We start from the raw sequence: 19214 nt of genomic DNA on the forward strand, positions 1-19214 counted from the left end.
TATGCGTTTAGAACAATATTATAATTTGAATTACTACAAGATAAATTAACAGCTCATCATTAAAATATTAATAAAGTATACGAATTAATTTATGTATGCTGGGATATAATTATATGTTTTTGTGAAAAATCAATCAGTTTTAAACTACTGTACTATAAAGTAGATTTTAGTTTAAAAAACACTTGATGGCTAAATACATTTGAAGAAATATAATGGTTATAGATAGATATAATACGTTAAAAGATATATTGCTGGTTATAACAAAATATATTTAATTATTAGGAATAGGAATAAATATGTTTTTTTATTTACATAATATGTTAAGAGCTCTAGATAGTTCTAATTTATTTAATTAGTGATTTTACCTGTAATAATCGAATCAATACAATTATAAAGAGAAAACCGCAGTGGTTGACAGGTGTCTGAGATGACATTTTCTTTATGCGAAGTGTATAGAGGAGACATTTCGTAGGAGTTACAATAAGGAGTAGCCAGTAGTAGTCATTAGGAATTCGATTATGATTCATGACCAAGATACGTGTAAAGTCAAGAGAAGGTTATGATAGAACCTGGCTTCCTGCAGAGCCTCAATAAATTGTGGGTGAATATATATATATATATATATATATATATGTCAGGTTAAAAGGTTGGACAGTAAGGATTAATGACGACCGTTTGGGCTGCCTACCGGATGTTCCACGCGGAATTTGAGTAAGAATATGGTCGATAGAGGAAGAAGTTCACGATTTATACAAGATTTTCTGGAATATAATATGCAAGACGATTTCATTATTATTGCAGCGATTCTGACGTGACCATACAACCACTTAGCCATCTTTTTTAGTTTGCTGCAGAGATTATGCGAGATGGGTGTTTAATAATATAGAAAGTTTTTTATAGGGAATATGGTGGTGTGGTTAATGGGGTTGGGTAAATTACTAGGAGTAGAGATTGAAAGTCTGAAGCGATTAAAAAGTTATATTATGGCTTAATGAAAAATGTTATAGCAAAGCGTTAATTATAGTAAAGCATAGCATATTCAGTGATAAATTATGAGGAGGAGTCTTGTAATTTATCTGCGAAGGAAATATTGAGTTACTCTAAGTAAAAAGATTAACCTGCAGAACTGGAAAATGCTGCACCTTATATTAAAACAAGTAACTGTTTTTATATTTGTATACAGAAACAGAATATGTATATTTATCAAGTTTGAACTGTAATTTTATTAAATAGAAATTTATGAATATAAAAGAAATATATAAAATTCGTAATAAAATCAGCTAACTGAGAAATGTGTAAAAAAAACAATAGATTTATTTCTTAATGTAATGCATATATGTATATGTTGAATAATGATAGTACTTCATACTAATTTGTTGATAAATGTATTTAAAACAAAATAAATTTTGATATTTGCAAAAAGTGTATTTTCACTATTTTATACATTTAAAGATACACAATTATTTTATCAATTTTTTATTTTTTGATCTCGAATAATAGGATTTAATAAAATATATGTTACAAGTTACTTCATACCTATAGTCTTATTAACAATAATAACCTTTATTACTATTTACATTTATAATATAGTTTTTGTATCTATATAAATACTGCTATAGATATAATAATATATACCAGCCACAGCAGGTGCACCCAATTTAAATTTTTTCTTAAAATATTATAAAAAAATAGTGTTGTTTTGAGAACATGAAGAGTTCTTGACAACCAATTATGGGGTTTATGTATTTATAGATACAATAGCACGTTATGTATACATCGATGAGAAGAATTTTATATTATATGACAATAACGATATGCTGCAAAGTCAAGTGTTTGCACCATGACGAGGAGTACCTACTTAAATATTGGTTAACTACTATACGTGTTAATATACACTACCTAGTGAGTTGTATTGTTTAAAAAAAACAATATTAAATTTACCAGATCAATGATTTTGCAATTTTCATTATTATGTAAATATAACGCAAATAATGCAATATAGATAGTATTCTGTGATGCAGCTTTAGTGGTTTTATAATAATATTTTTTTTTAAGTTTAGTGATATTTACAATATTGTGGAATTAGTTATAGACGATAGTATTGATATTTTATGTATAATGTGAATACTTAATTACTTTATATTCAAAAAAATAATGGGAAAACGAGTTAATTAAAATAATATTTTTTTATGATTTTAGGGAAAAGGAAATTCAGCTATAATGAAATCCTTGCACAAGCCAAAGGTAAGCCATGATTATTATGTTAAGTCATAAAATCCGCGAACGAAACAATAGCATTGATTATAATTGATAATATTTGTAAATTTGTTTTACTTATTTTTAACGCCATAAATATTAAGTTACTTATATATTATTAATTAACAACGTGTTGCTCATAAACATTTTTAATTATTATTATTATTATAATATTTTGTACTACTCGTAAAATATATACTATTTTGGTATGCAGGTATGAATTTGTGTGATATATTAAACTTATATACATGCTATATTATGTGAGGTTTTTGATAATTTTTAATAAATTGACATGTAATAAAACATTTTTACAGTGATGGAACTCTTGAAACGTTTATCGATTACCTAATTTATTTGTAATGCCTTCGTCTGTTGTATAACGTGCAATATTTGTAAAACTGTATATGTGTATATATTATCTCAGTGGCAGGCACAAAAAATCTGAAAAGTACACAGGTGTCTCACTAGTCACTATAACTAATTGGTCAACGGGGAGTAATAGCGTGTATCATAGCAGTCGTCACCAAATATGGGCGTTTGATGATGATTATAATTGACTTATATACGTAATGCAATGCGTATACATAATATAGTTCCTGATTATCAGAAATGTGTGTAATAATTTTGGTGGCGATATTGTATAATTTGAAACATGAAAATATAACCATGCCGAAATACTGAATATATTAAATAAAAATATGTGTGTTGAGTTATTTGTAACAATAATTCGATATAAAACGCGTGTTCTGGAATCTGCGGTATAGTGAACCGTAAACGAATTGAAGAAGATTTGTAGGCGGACAAAAGTTTTCCCGTATCGTAAATAATAATTGAATCAGCACATTTCTGATACGGACATAAACAGTGCAGGGGTATGGAAAATAGCTTGAGACAAAAGACAAAATGTATAGAGTGTCTGTTGTACGCGTGATGCTGAGGAAATTCGAAAATCCATACTTTGCAAACACATTAGTGTAAAAACATCTATATAATATATTATGGTTGTTGATTAAATTATCATTTATCAAGCTCTAGTTTTACAATATACTTGTGTTTAATTATATACTTAAGCTACCTGTTTCATTTAAATAACTTTAATAAATAATAATCATAAATTTTACTCACTGCGTATATATATATAGATAGGCAGGTAGGTACCTAAAATGTTTTAATTTATCATAAATTAAAATAAAGGAGTAGAGCTTCTTTGAAAATGAGCCGTTTGATCGACTTGCTATTAAATGCATTGGGATATATTGGTTTCTTAAATAGTACTTATTTATGTAATTACCTATATATTTTATAAATTATTAAGTGAAATTAATATATACAATTTATAAATAAAAAAATTGCAAGCAGTATGGTTTATTTAATTACTAAATAAATAATTAATGTAAAATATGTATTTAAATTATATTCATAAATCTGATTTATATTATGTCACCTCGTGTCAATTACATTCAAAGATCAAGGCGTTGGTTGCGGGTTGTCTTTCAATGACAATAATAATTTGAATCTAAACAAAAACTAAATAGTTACCTTGTTACCTAATTATATTATCATTCATTTCTACTTAGTTATGATAATATTTTAAGAGTGCAAGTTTTATTTTTGAATAATATGATTATTGATTATGTATAGGCAAATACAAATTTAAATAATTCTTATTAGGTGAGTGTTAAAATTATTTTTATGTTTAATCTTATTGTATGATAGTGTTATTTTTATAAAGTCTATACCGTCGTATAGGTACCTAGCTGTTATTTTTAATAATTTAAAAATATGATATTTTTAATCTAACGAAATAAAATTAAGAACAATTTTTTTTGTATATTTTTATAAGTGTACAAGCTCCTAAAACAGGTATTTACTTATACAATTACAACTAAATAAACTGCGTATAGAGAGCTAAAAATACTTTTCATGAGGTTTAAACTAGTTACAAAAATACCGTTTGTGTGATAATAATTGAGCTACTTATAGTATTATTTTATTACTCTAACGATAACGAATAAAAACGTTCTTAGTTAAAACATAGATGTTACGACCTCAAAAAAGAGACATGTTTATTTTACTTATAATCAACAAGTTATTATCAACTTATTTGGCATCAAAAATTTTTAGTAAAAAGTTTATTAAATAAAAACGCCTTTAAAATGTAAGTATATGCGTATAACGAGTGATGTTTATTTATATATTATCGTTCTTAATTTCATATAACGCATGTTGGAATACAATAGTAAATAACAATAATTTATTATTTGGTATATTATATATGTTTTAATTTAATCGTTGGTTATTGATAATTAATAAAGAAGAATATAATTATCTAATTAATACAAAGTTGGCAGTTGTGGTTATGTATACTTATTAAAAAGCTTAATCAAAATTTAATTTCACGATTGGCTAAAATAAAATATTTATGTATACCTAATATTATGTGAATATCATATAACAGTTCCATAAAATATTTTAATATAATACTATAATATTACGTGAAGTTCATCTTGTTTAAAATTTGAAAAATTATTTTTATCATAATATAAGTATTGATTTTTTACATATATGTATTCAATTTACATATTTTAACGAATTGATCTACATAAAACAACATACCTCCTACGAGGAAGAATATTTAAAAGATTTTTCGTAACCGTAAGTATAAAGTTATTTTTACACACAAATAACTAAATATAATGTTAAAACTGCAACTTCATATTAGTACCATATAAGAATATAATATATATCAGTCTTAATAGAATTTAATACATGTATCATAAAACAAGTTGATCAAAAACCATACACTATGAATTATGATAAACGTAATATGGCTACATGCACATAGTTATGTATATCTATATCATTATGTGACTATATCAGATAATTAAACTCTGAACTTTCTACAAATATAATTGCAGTCTTTTTCTTTTAAAAATCAATAATTTAGAAAAATTTAGGAAAACTGAATACCTTGTGAGTTGTCGGTTTGGTTTTTCTAAAAGGTCTAAAATGTAAACAAGTAAATAAAATTAGGATACCGTGAGTTGTGACCGGTAGTATTTTTCAATACAAGTTAAATTACATTTTCCTTTTTATGCAAAATAAAAAAAAACTATTTTTATGTTGTATGTTTTGTATTTTGAACGATATATACGGAGTTTATACTTTTACAGAATACTGAAACGTCTGAATCGAGATAAGAAGATCAAATAAATGGGTACATAGGTAAATAAGTTATAAAAAGATGTATTTGAAGTTCTTTCATTTTTTGAAAATTTTGTTTTTCCTATAATCTTGCATTGAAGTACTTATAGTAAAATATTTAAAATCAACCGACCGATTTATTCTACGTAACAAATAAATACTATGACTCTAATTCAATTTTTTCTTAGATGCAATTGAAGGGCCTGCAGTTGTAGCAATAGGATAGCTCCGTTTTCATAAATCTACAAGAGACATGAAAAATTATTTATAATTTGTTAGAAATTCTCAATACAGAATCTATGAGTATAATTTATTTTTATAAATGACAAATAGTAATAAATAAAGATAATACTTTAATTATCGTTTCCATCATATTAATTTTAATTTTCAAAGTTGATAACTACTTGGAATTATTTGGTTGCTGCACCATTCGTATCGTAATATATATTTAATTTAAGACAAAATAAACAACAATTTTTTGATTTAATTAAAACAAATGTTATTTAATTCTATGAAAATGCTTAATTATATTAAGGATTTAAATAAAAGGAGCTGTCTTTGTATTCAAATTCAGAATCAGACAACTCCATTATTATTATTTTTTAATTCAATGAATATATTATTATTTTATATACTTATAACGTATTTTTCAAGTAAAAATAATACTATTACTACGAACATGAATTGTTATAACAATTGACGTATCACTTAAAACGACGTCTTCGTGTAGGTGCATAGTGGTAAATTACTAATTAGTGATTTGTTGCTAATTGCATTCACATTAAATTCTACAGTGACACTTACACGCGTTATTGTGTTAATGTATATACGTATTATATAAACACATTAAACCAATAGGTATTCAACAAGATATTGTAATAATATAATATGTTTTAGGTATATATTATTACATATCACGGCCCGACAAAATATCCGCTTTGAAATAAAATGTAAGACACAAATAATCGGATAATAAATAAACCTTTGATAAAAATATATATCATATCATATTATATTATTATTATTATCATGCCCATTCAATTGTAGGGTCTTTTAGACAATTCGAATCGTTAATGTTTTCCGTGTTAAACGGTAAAAAATAAGTATTTTTTTTTTTATGTTGACAAAATAAATTGTCATTCTAGTTATTGCGTCCGTTACGTTGTGAGGTAAAATACGATTTTACGGTTCGGATTTTCCGGGGGCATCGTCGCCGCCACGGTCTGGGGATTGTGTACGAATGTTTTGTTTCAAAGATGCAGTGGGAGGGCAAAGTTCATTTTGAGAATATGTTTTCTTCCATCCACTAGCTTTTTCTAACCTAACGCGCTTCGAATTTGGAACCGTAAGTTCTTCCTTCCCCGCGATCAAGGTCCCGTCAGAGCGGTGTCGGTATAGTCACATGCGAAGCGAGGCGAGTGAGTGCGACGCGCCGCTCTCCGCTCCGTCATACGCTCACATCTCTCGCACAACCCTTCGGGAGTCACCGTCGGCAGCGGACAGACACCCTAATCGATCGGGCCCCGCGTCCCGCCGACGTCCACGTTGGCACCACTGCGGTTCCGCCGCCACCCCCGCGCTACGCCGTCCACCAATATATATATATGCCGCACCGCACGACATCCGCGGCGCGGCTATACCGCGGTATAATAATAATAATAATAATAATTTAATAATAACAATAACTACGATATCGCGTGCGATCGGTCGGCCGCCGACAACGACGCGCGTGCTCCCCACCACCGACCGACAGCGGTGCCACAGTCACAACTGCCGTCGCCGAACGCTGTGCCGGTATTGGCCGAAACGTGTGTGTAGCGTTGCCGTTACCTACCGGTCGACCGGCTGCCGTCGTGCGCGCGTGTTTTTCGTCAGTGCCGCGTTCGCGTCCGCCGTGCGTGTGTCTGTTGTTTGTGTTGTGTCGCGTTGTAGACCGTTCTCGCGTTCCGTTCGAAAATTTAATGCGGTAAACGGTAAATAATAAGAATATCGTCATATTTTTTAGTCGTATACGATTTATGGTGGTTGTGTCGTCGAGCGTTCTGGAACGATCCGCCCTCAGTGATCTGGCCGACGACGAATCGCCCAGACTTTTTGAGGAAAAATAAAAAAACGCGATCCGTGAGTTTTTGCTGAATTTTCTATGGACTACCCGAACCGGATCCGCCGAAGCAGCCGTCGCCACCGCACGCGAGATCTGTGATCGTCGTCCATGTAGGTACCTAATATTAATATTGTTGCAACGTATTTGTTGTCTTTTTTACGCCAAGTCTCGAAATGCGTCCCACATATCACCGGGGCGGGTAGTACACGACATTATGACATAATCATTAATCAACATGTTATTAATACACATACCTTGATATATATTATTATTATAGCTTAGGCGTTGCAGATTGCATTGGTTGTAGGCACATAAATAGTAATAATAGTAAAATATAGCGTATAGGCAAATATTTATCCGGTGTCACTGTAACCGTTTCGTTCCAAGAAATTATTGAAAATCAAATCGTCATCGATTTTCTAGTTCGCGATTCTAATAATATAGTAAGTTGTAAGTATAATACTACAACACATGGGCACATAGTCTAATGTCAATATTTCTTTTTTTTTTTTTAAATCATAACGCGCGGGGTTACCCCGCGCGCAGACACTACGACGACCATACGGTAGCCCGGTCACAGACCGGAGTAAACTGGTTTTAGCAACCACAACAAACCACCGACGCCGACTGAATGGCTATGGACATGATACGACGTGTGTAGACTATAGACGTTCTCCTAGCGTATAATATTGTACCGTATGCGTCGTATTATTATTTATTATTATTATTGTTGTATTCGTGGTTCTCTCCATTATGATGTCGGATTGCGTCTGGTCGCGACCACCGGAGATTTTCAAAAGAGATCTCACCGAATATTTTATTATTATTACGATGACGACGACTATACGATCTGGCCGATATAATAATAATATTATTATATTTTCCGTTTTATACTGGGAACGGAGTTATCGCCTGTGCGTTTATGTAGTGTAATGACGACGATAACGACGTCGCGACTCGCGGAACCAAACAATAAAATTCGGCCTCCGACGTGTTTTTACGCGTTTTTTCTTTCATTTTTACGATCCGATTTGTAACGTAGAAAAAGATTCTATCGTTGTAGCTCGTAGGTAGGTAGATACACAGGCGGCGCAACGTGTCTTTAATTCTTTCGGCGAACGCAACAAGATAAACGTCAAATTTTACATTCCGTTTCTTTGAGTATAGTGTTGTTTTGAGGTACGCTCGCCCGCGTTTCGTAGAAACCGATTGAACGTGAAACAATAATATTATTGAGAATTATTGGATATATACATTATATGCTTATACATTTTTTTATTATTCATCAACTGGCACAAAAACAACGATTTTTGTCTCGACATATTATTATTGACCACGATAGGATTTTATACGCTGCACAGATTATTTTCGTTTTAATTATTGATATAGCGATATTATCGGTTGTTGCACTGTTATTTTTTCGATGACTTGTTTTTAACTAGAACGCAGCATAAAATTGTGAATATTGAAGTTGCATGGAATTTTAGTAATTCACTGATTCGTGTTCTATCATTCTATTACGTTTAGACGTTTCTTCAGTTAGAGAAAATAAAAAATATTTTTATATTTTCAGAAAGATTTTTACAGTTAACTATTGCTTTTGTTTAAAAATATTCGGTTTATTCTGATATATGCATAAACAAATGATTAATTTACTATAACTTGATAAAAAAAATGAGTAACAAGTAAATTTTCATAATTTGGCATTGTAGTTTTTGAAAATGTTAACAGGTAAAATAGTAATATATTTATCACATCATAAAGCTATGACTATCACTTTTATTTCCCACGCAACTCGTAATTGGATGCTCACGGCATGAGCTATTTAAAAAATTATATAATAACTGATGAGTGATAATTATTAATATCTAAGTTACAATTAGGTAGATAGACATCTATAACTATTTATGTCATTGAGTGACTTCGTCATTACACGAAGATAACAATGATAATTGTCTTAGGACTTCGAGTTTGAATAATGAATCGTTTTTTTATTAAACGAGTGAATTTCAGCAAATTATTTTTGAATTGCAAAGATATTAAATTTGTTTATTTTTATAATAATATAATTCTATTATATAATGTATACGAATATTTTTACTTATTAAAATATAATTCATGTAAGTAATTTTTAATCATATTAGACTTGATTTAATTTTAAACAGTTTTTTAGATTGTGCAGTTAAATTTTCAAATTAAACATATCATATACCTAATATTTCAAAACCTCATATTCGTATTCTTTTCTTACCTTACTATAGTTGTTTTTAGTAATTTTTCATTTTTTATTTAGTACCTACTTATACGAACATAAATTATTTTGATTATGTTTACAAAAACGTAGCTTTATGTAAAATATGTTTATCAAAAGTTTTTGATATTATTGTTTTTAAAGAGAAAAGTAAAAGTAAAATAATAATATTACGTAGACGTAATATTATTATATTATACAGAGCTGTAATTTTATTTTATAATCGCACTCGAAATAATTTTATTACTAATGAGGCGTGGAGTCTTTTTTAGTTTAAAAGTATTAGAGACAAACTTTAAAAAAATATTTTTGATTACATTTAGCAATTTAGCATGTTATAATTGTACACATTATATAATATTAAGAGGACGTTATACCCGCATGTGTTGTCTCTGTCTTACTAATGTAGATCATAGAAAATTTTCGTTCAGCAGAATATTAAAACTTTAAAATATTCATAAGTCATAACTCATTATAAAATGATAATATAAATAAAAGCATTTGACATTTTCTAGATAATATTCTTACCTTTAAATTTTATAATAGGTAAATTTACTCTAATATTTAAGCTAACATCACAAAATGTGTTCTGCTGAACGAAAATTTGCTATGATCTACATTAGTAAGACAGAGACAACACATGCGGGTATAACGTCCTCTTAATGCGAGATACCTAATAATATATACTGATGTTTATAGTATATTTTGCGGCGAGATTTTACCTATAGCACGTGCTGTATAAGAAGATCGGTTTTTACTTCGTGCGTTGTGGTATATTTTTTTTGTATTGCCATCGGTTATTTGTTTCACTTTTTATTTTTTATACACAATCATTTCGCCGAACGTCGCGGGGAATTTCGGTGTCGGCTCATTTGAATTCACGGACAGGCACAGGAGTCTTGGCTAAACCATTCCCCGAGACGTGTATAACAACAAAAATATCAGTGTTATTGTAATACATTGCGTTGTCATATTTTAACATTATATTATTATCGTAATAATATTATATTACCTACATATTATTATATTCTTGTAGTGGTGCAGTGGAGTGGTAGTAGTATAGTAATAATGATCATAATAAATAATGATATTTTTTTACGTCTAATACTTTTATACTTACTCTGGCGTTTCTCAAACCGTGTTACATTGTCACAAAATCTTTACATTCAGTGGCCATGCGAATTATATATAATATATATATATATACTATATACATTACACAAAGTATCCCTGTATAAACCTATACAGCCCGGCAAGGGCGCAGCACGTGATGTTACATCCCAATGACGCATTGCGCCATAATAATACGGGAGAACCAGCCGGCCTGTATACTTTTAATATACAACATATACATTATATAATATTATTAATATCATCTACGATTGTCTAGATTGTGTAATAAGATCGCTGGGCATCGGATAATCGTTGGAATTATTTGTTGTACAGTTATTTTTTTTTAAGTAGTTTTCTGTTTCTTCCATTATACTATAAGGTTAATATGGTTTCTTCAATTAAACCTTCTCTCCTTTTGCTACATTTAGGGCTAATTGTATCACATAAACATTTAAACCATCATGTTTGCCTGCAAAATTATCTACATTTTCGTGATTTCCCTACAGCTCTATGATATACATACGTGTTATTATACATTATACCTATTTGATAATCGTTATCAGAGTATATAATATATTATTATTGTATTATGACGTATTAATGTGTATACCTAGGTATAAGGTATAACGTGTTATTTTAATATCGCAGTCAATTTCGCACAACCGGAAGTCTATTAGCGAACGTGTTAATCTACGTGCGTTGTGTGTGTAGGTACACGTGTGACGAGACTTCTATGTTACGATTTATGAATAGGAGTTTATTATATTATAATAGCGCGCGTGTGTACATAACAAAATATTATGTTATAAATCAAGATAACTATTCCGCGGTTGAGGTCAAGAAGCCATCAAATGTTTATACTGAAGCATAATACGTCATATTATACGTACATGTATCTTCTGTGCACATAGAAGTCATCGTTGTTATAACTATTTACGCGAAAACTGTATTTTTTAATTGGTCATAGTAATTGCTATGATTAACAAATTAATATTATTATTATATAATATACAAACATTATAATAAAATAATATACATAGGCAGCATGTAATATGTATAAGATAGGTGTATATATAATATAAACTACGGGTATATTGTTAAGGCGTCGTTGTCGCGTTAATAAAAAGATTTCACGACATCGTGAAAGCACAGCGCGTGATCTACAACCATCTCCACCTGTGTAGATGTTATTAATTATTAGTTATTACCTTTACGGATATACATCATCTTATAGTATGTGTTGTGTGCACAATTATAATATATAATATAGCTTATAAAGGTGTGACGCTCCGCGATTGTCGTTTATTACGATATGTATACAAGTATTATTTATTGTAGTCAAATTTTCTATCAGTTATTATTACAATATATCGCAAAACATTGTGATGTGTATACCCTAACTATTATGATACATCACATACATATTTTATCCTCGATTGTATCATATGGCTTTAATTAGAAAACAATTAACATCCTTTTAGACTTGGCGGCCTGAGTACCTTTTTCATCTGGCCCATGCTACATTTTAAATTATTTTATACAATTTTAGTGTCTTTTTGTATTTTATTTTATTGTTTTTTTTAACTTTAACACATATTGAATTATTAATAAATAAAAAGTAAATGTTAATTGTAAATTTAACATGTATTAACTTTTTTTTTATTTTCTTTCTATATTCTCTACCCCATTAAATTTAAAAATTATAAAAATTGGCGCTTTAGCAACTTTAAGTTGCCGGCCATCCCTGCTGTATAGGATAATATACAATTTATACGACATATAAAACGTTTATGACATATATATAGCATTAATTGATATATATATATATATATATATATATGAGTATTGAAATAAATGGTAATTATGTTCATATAGTCCTTCATAAATTGTACTTATTTACCTATTTAAAAATTAACAAAAATGCATTGCAGCAAATATAGCGAATACCTACAAAACTACTGATTCATTGAAAATTGTACCTGTGTAACTATGTGATGTATAAATTAATATTAAACTGTTATAATTTTACTTCACTTGTTTAAATGTTGATCAGAAAAATTAAATTAAGCATTATTTGAATTTAGAAATAATAAATAAATAATTGTGGATATACAAATTCAAAATTATAGGGTCTTATCATCGGTCTTACTTACCTTTATATGTTATTTGAAATTTATGTATGACAAAGCCAAATAGCAGAGTTATAGGTTAGGTTATTTACCAAATTAGGCAGCATCAGCACATTTAAATGCATATTAGTTAAGTAGGTACCTATTACTTTTGGTTTTACTTACGACCTAGACTTATAAACGTTATGTAATATTTTAATACACAATTTTGAAATGACAGGGAGGCTGGAGAAATTTACGTCAAGGATTGGTTTATTTGGATGTGTGATGATGAGTGTGCTTTTCGTATTACATGTTGTAGATACTTTTATAATACAAACTTATTTCAATCTTGTTGAAATGCAACGTATAATAATATATATATGTGGTCTTATTATCATTTTTATTATAATATTTATTAATAATTTATATATTATTAGGAACGTATTGTAAACTGTATGTATATTGAATTAACAATATATATATATATATATATATATATATAAATAAAACAAAATAGTCAGACTTAAATCTTTGAGAAACAGTCTTTTTTTAAAAAATGTATATTTTAAGTAGTTTTAATGTTTTATCAATGTATCCAGATAACAATAGGTTGATGGGACAAAAATATCTTATATCTGTAATATGATATACAAATGACCTCCAAATGAATGCTGATAAATAATGTTCTAGTTACGCTTAACTTCATTTATTTCTGAATATATCACTATCTTAATTTTATTTTTTACGACGTGCCAAAATGTGGCTTTTTTTCTAGATTTTAACATAATTTTTCTTAAAACGCTTCTTTTTTTTCTTCAGAAATTTAACGATATAATCATGAAGTTAACAACCTATTCATACTTATTTCACTAAAACTTCTCTAAGAAACATTATTCTGGAAGGTTTTTATGTGAAACAATATGTCTGTAACTTAAATATGAAAGTTTGACAAGTTTTTTTTAAACTCTTTATTGTATTGTAAAAAGTTTTGGATTTTTAAAACTTAATATTAAGAACAAGAACTATATCAAAAGTAAAACCTCATATCATTTGACATATTATTACTATGTGTGGTGTGTAGTACACTTCATTTGGCTGAATATGATTTATTTAAATTGCGTAGTAGCCTTCTTCTAGTGTATAATGTAGGTACATATACGATACACATATATAGTGAATTCGTTTACTCGAGGCAATGCCTATTATATTAGTTTTACATTTAAACCGCAGGCGTTTTTCGTCACTTTTTCATATGAAATAATATAATAATACGTTACATTGTTATAATCATATTAATAATTAGTCTTATTAATATTGATCGCCAGGAGCCAGATCTGTTGTCGTTCTTCTGCAGCAGTGGTGCGTATCTGATCAATACAGTTATATATAATGTACAATATAATATTAGGTCTATAGGTTTTCTTTTACAGTATATATAATACGATTTACAACAGGTGGGGTTAATGTATTTATGTAGAATTTTACTCTCCCTTGAGCAATGGTATTGCGGTAATTGTTGTTTTTCATATAAGAGATATGGTGAATGAATTATACGAGGATTTATAAGTTCATTAATCTGCGGTATAGTCAGGTCATAGTAAATGATAATAAGTACCTACATATTAATTATATTTCTATAATAATATCAAAATTTATGACATATTTCGATATTACCCATTATAGATTTCTGGTTTATTAATATTATATATTATTATTAATTGACAAATTAAATAGACATAGAAAAATGTTATACACAAGTTATTATTGTCTATGCTCTTAGATAATATTCTACTAGTCCTTATAGTATATACATAATTTTTTGTTTCATTGGTTTATTTATTATTCGTTGTTTGTTTCAATGTATTTTAGATATAATAATGTTCAAAATATGTTGTTATAATTTTTCTTCGTCAATTTTTTTATTATTTGTAATTCTGTCGTAACGATGTGATAAAAACGTTAAACATTTACTTGTCCTGGTTGTCGACTGTTTGCCATAAAAAAAATAATTTTATGTTTATATTTTACCTATAAGTATTGTTTTACATTTTGGTAACTATTGTATGAACCATTGTTAAATGACGTTCCAAGTCATGGGAATACATCAAGAATATGATAATTCGTATAAGAAAACATCAAGGTCAAGTTGATATAGTAGGCACTAGGCAGGGTATTAATTCTAAAATTCTAAAGTAATAAAATAATTATTAATATTGACGCTAGAAATGTTTCAGATTATTTCATTTTTATAAAGTATTATTTTAATTTTAAAATAAATTATATAATTATACTCATTACCTATATAAATAAATATGTTAATAATAAGTACAAAAAAAAATCATAGCTCGGTTCATAAAAATTAATACTAGTTACAATTTGGATTCCCTAAAGTAAACTATTTATAATATTTTAACTAAATACTTATACTTAATTATAACTTACTTACTTACTTTTATAACTATTTTTATGAATGATTTGTAAAGTTTTTAACTATAATTCGTACGTATGAATATTTCTTTTTTGTTTTTCCTTTAAATGTGTAGTAGCTTTGCTAAAATATAAGTTGTATAACGTGGGAGTATTCATGAATTGTTGATTAACAAAAAAGTGTTAAAATAAATTATTCTTGATCAATATCGAATGCGGTGTTATTTAAAAATGTAATAATTATGAATGTAAATTTGGTTCGTTCTAAAGTTATTTTTTAAATATGCTTACTTTTTTGCACTTCAAGGTAATAATATTGTATCAGCGTATGAACTAATCAAGTATTGGTTAGTAAACTTATAACTACCAACTTTAACATACTCCGAGACACATTCTGTATAGTTATTGTTATCACTTTTATTTTATATCCTAGCTTCACTTAAAATTATGCGCTGGATTTATAATTTTAGAAATGTATAGTACCTTTAGTCTCACCATTAATGATCAGCTCTGTATCTGTATATCCTTCAACATCATCACATATGCCTAATGTTCAAACGTTGAACTTATTCTATTAATTTATATAGTTTGTGGAATAAGGGGGAAAAATTGGGAAATTTATTTATTCATATTATTACATTTACACATAAAACGTATCATACCTATTCAAACTTTAAAGTATTTTTAATTTTTTTTTAAGTTTAATTTTTTTGTTATAACTGTTTTGAATATTTGTTTTTATAAAAGTTTTGCCATAAAAACTATTCGGTGCCTTTCGTCTTTGTCAATTTTCAGTTTATTTGAAAATGTTGTGAGCACACGTGCACGTCAATTATTATAATAGAACATAAATTAATGTACAGTTTGAATCGCATGTGATTTATGTGCGTTTCGATGCCAGTTTTGCGGACTGTTAAAGAAATATCATACTTGGCCCCTCGCGATCATATGGTGTGGGGCACAAACAAAAATGTGAATAGGTTTCGGTAATTTCACGGTCAGGCCTGCTGTATTTCATTAATAGCTACACTAGTTTAACCATACAAAAATAGAACAAAGTATAATATTTATGGGGACAGAAAGAATGAATGAGTGAAGTATATTGTTTAGTGCACCTTTTAACATTGAAAGAGATTTAAAAAATATTAAATTGAATTTAAGAAATCCGTGTCGAAATTTCATTTTGTTTTACCTACATAATTATTCTCGTAAAAAATACATAAAACCTTACCTACACGATTTTCAATGCTTACAACTTTCAGCACTTGTATAAAATATTCATAATATTAAATATAGTATTAAAAAAGATATATCTAACAATATTGTCTTTTCTTATATACCTATCCACTGTAAAAAAATATATTGCATAAGTGCTGATAGTACTGTTTTTCATTTAGTAGTGAGAGCGGAAGGAATGAAAGATTTTACGATAAGTGGAAAAAAGTATTTTAGTCATAAATATTTGTATAGTCTGAACAAATTATACTGTATCAATTGTATGGTGGTTTCTCTAACGTAATACTTGGTAGATAGTAAATAATATATGAAAAATTTGGTAATATATTATGTATTTTCAAATTCGTCTTTCAGCGTATATTATAGTATTGCAGTGTTTGTGATGTATAGGTATTTAATTAATTGTATCCACCACAAAATTTAATACTTATAAGTTATTAATTATTATAATATAATTTTTGAAGCTTATTTTACTGTTCATATTTGTTATTAACTATTGTTTCATAAAAAAGTCTTATAAAATATACTTTTGCATAATTTATGATGCTACTCCTAATTTCTTATAAATGACGACACCAGATATTTTAAAACTTTGAAATGGGATATATTTGAATGTATTTGTATGTTTTTAGGTATACTATATAATCCTACTAATTATATTTAATGTTATTGGTTCAAACTTTATGATAATGTGTTTTTAATAGAGTTTTCAATTTTACTTGTTTAGTATTTTGTGTTTTTATTTTATTTTATTTTTATCATTTTTAATTTTGGGGGCCTAAAATACTCTACTTATTATGATTAGGGCTATGAAGTAGTTTCATTTACACTTTTTTTTTACCAGAATTTCATATTCATTGCGAAGTGAGTTTAAAATGTGTTTCGTAAAACTATTAATTTAGATATATTTTTTTATTGTAATAAAATTTTGGTGATTTTTTCGTTTTAATACAATTTTCTTATGGTTTTTATTGGTACACGTTATTGTTTTATACTTTAGTCAATGAAAAACCTTTCTATTTAAAACTTTAGTATTTAGTTGTGTGTATCTTGTTTATGTTTTTTTAACAATTAATATTTTTAGCTTAACAATAATATTTTACTTTCACTTATTTGTTCATAATATAATAACTAATCAGTATTATTAAAATAATAAGAAATAACATTCAAAATTAGGTATATATACTTTATTTCTATGTAAAGTTTATAAAGGTAATGTGTATATAATCATTTACAATGTAGTTACATTTTTATAATTTTAATTTATTATTATTTATTATGATTTCAATTTTTTTAATTCCAAAACTGTTGATTGTTGATATTTTGTAAAAATAATTCTAAATTATTTTCAACTACTATATTTTAATCTAATTTACACTCAAAATGTTGTTCTGAATTAATATTATAACAAATCGATTATAGTTTTATAATATAAAAAATAATTTATACAATTATATGTATATATGTGTATATTTTTGTTATAGTAACTTTAATATGTTTCTGTGATTTATATACGCACCATAATTAATTATCATTAGTCTTAAAATATTTAATATGTTTCAAAATTCCATTGGCCATTTTTGAATGTCATATGTTATAGTATAAATCGGGTTTCAAAGGGTGTGCTTTCGAGTATATTGCGCAATCGCAGCCGTGAGTCACATGGCAACCGCTGGAACCCTCCAAAGAGGGTTTTGGATGACTAATCGTAAAGTCCCGTACATAGAAAGAATATACGTTTTTTTTTTTTAGGGGGAATGTGTAGTTCCAAATAAACTCATCTTAAGGAAAGTACATTGAGTATAATTATCGCTATCGAATTATAGAAAATAACTGACTTGTTTTTATTTGTTCAGTAGTTTATGACTACAGACTAGAACTTTGATCTAGAATTTTATGATCGTCATTTTGTGGATTAACATCCCAGGGAGTTCGAACGATGTTTGATAACAATAGTTTGCTAGGGGGAATAGTTTTCTCTTGGGCGTAGTACAAAGTGTCAATGAGTTGTCGTGAATTGTGACGGTCTGACAAAAGTTTTTTGACAATTCATTTATATTATTGTACAATATTTTAGTACATAGGATTTATATATATTAACCGTTTTCATTATTCAAGTAAATATTATATTATGATTTATTATACATTGGTTTAAGGAAATAAGTAGGTACCTATACAATGTACTATGTAAATATCTCGGTAGGTACCTATATTATATTTCATATAATCAAAATTATTTATAAATATACACTTTTTTAGATTCTAAGCTGAATCTGTTAACTGAGTGATGAATGTTTTGATTTTGTAACGATGTGTGTTTTTTTATGTCTGTATACATCAATAAGTATTCAATTAAATGCTTCAATTGAGAGTTGCTTTAATAGAAAATGGGATCTAATTTGTATTTTAGAGGTCAAAATTTAAAATTCCTAGTATTTTTTTTATAATCTGAAAAAAAAAACAAAAATTATAGAAAAAGGGGAATTTTCACGCAAATCCAATATTATTATTA

The 19214-nt window shown here is 27.8% G+C and overlaps 1 protein-coding gene across 1 annotated transcript in view; it reads left to right on the forward strand.

Annotated features, from left to right (window-relative positions):
- Positions 1 to 19214, forward strand: part of LOC132919550 (uncharacterized) — a 176025-nt gene that overhangs the window by 16272 nt on the left and 140539 nt on the right. Inside the window, exon 2 of the mRNA XM_060981234.1 lies at positions 2200 to 2244. Coding sequence (XP_060837217.1) covers positions 2200 to 2244 — 45 coding nt within the window. The remainder of the gene's footprint in view (positions 1 to 2199; positions 2245 to 19214) is intronic.

This window comes from Rhopalosiphum padi, chromosome 2 (genome assembly GCF_020882245.1).
Source record: "Rhopalosiphum padi isolate XX-2018 chromosome 2, ASM2088224v1, whole genome shotgun sequence".
Classification (NCBI taxonomy): domain Eukaryota; kingdom Metazoa; phylum Arthropoda; class Insecta; order Hemiptera; family Aphididae; genus Rhopalosiphum; species Rhopalosiphum padi.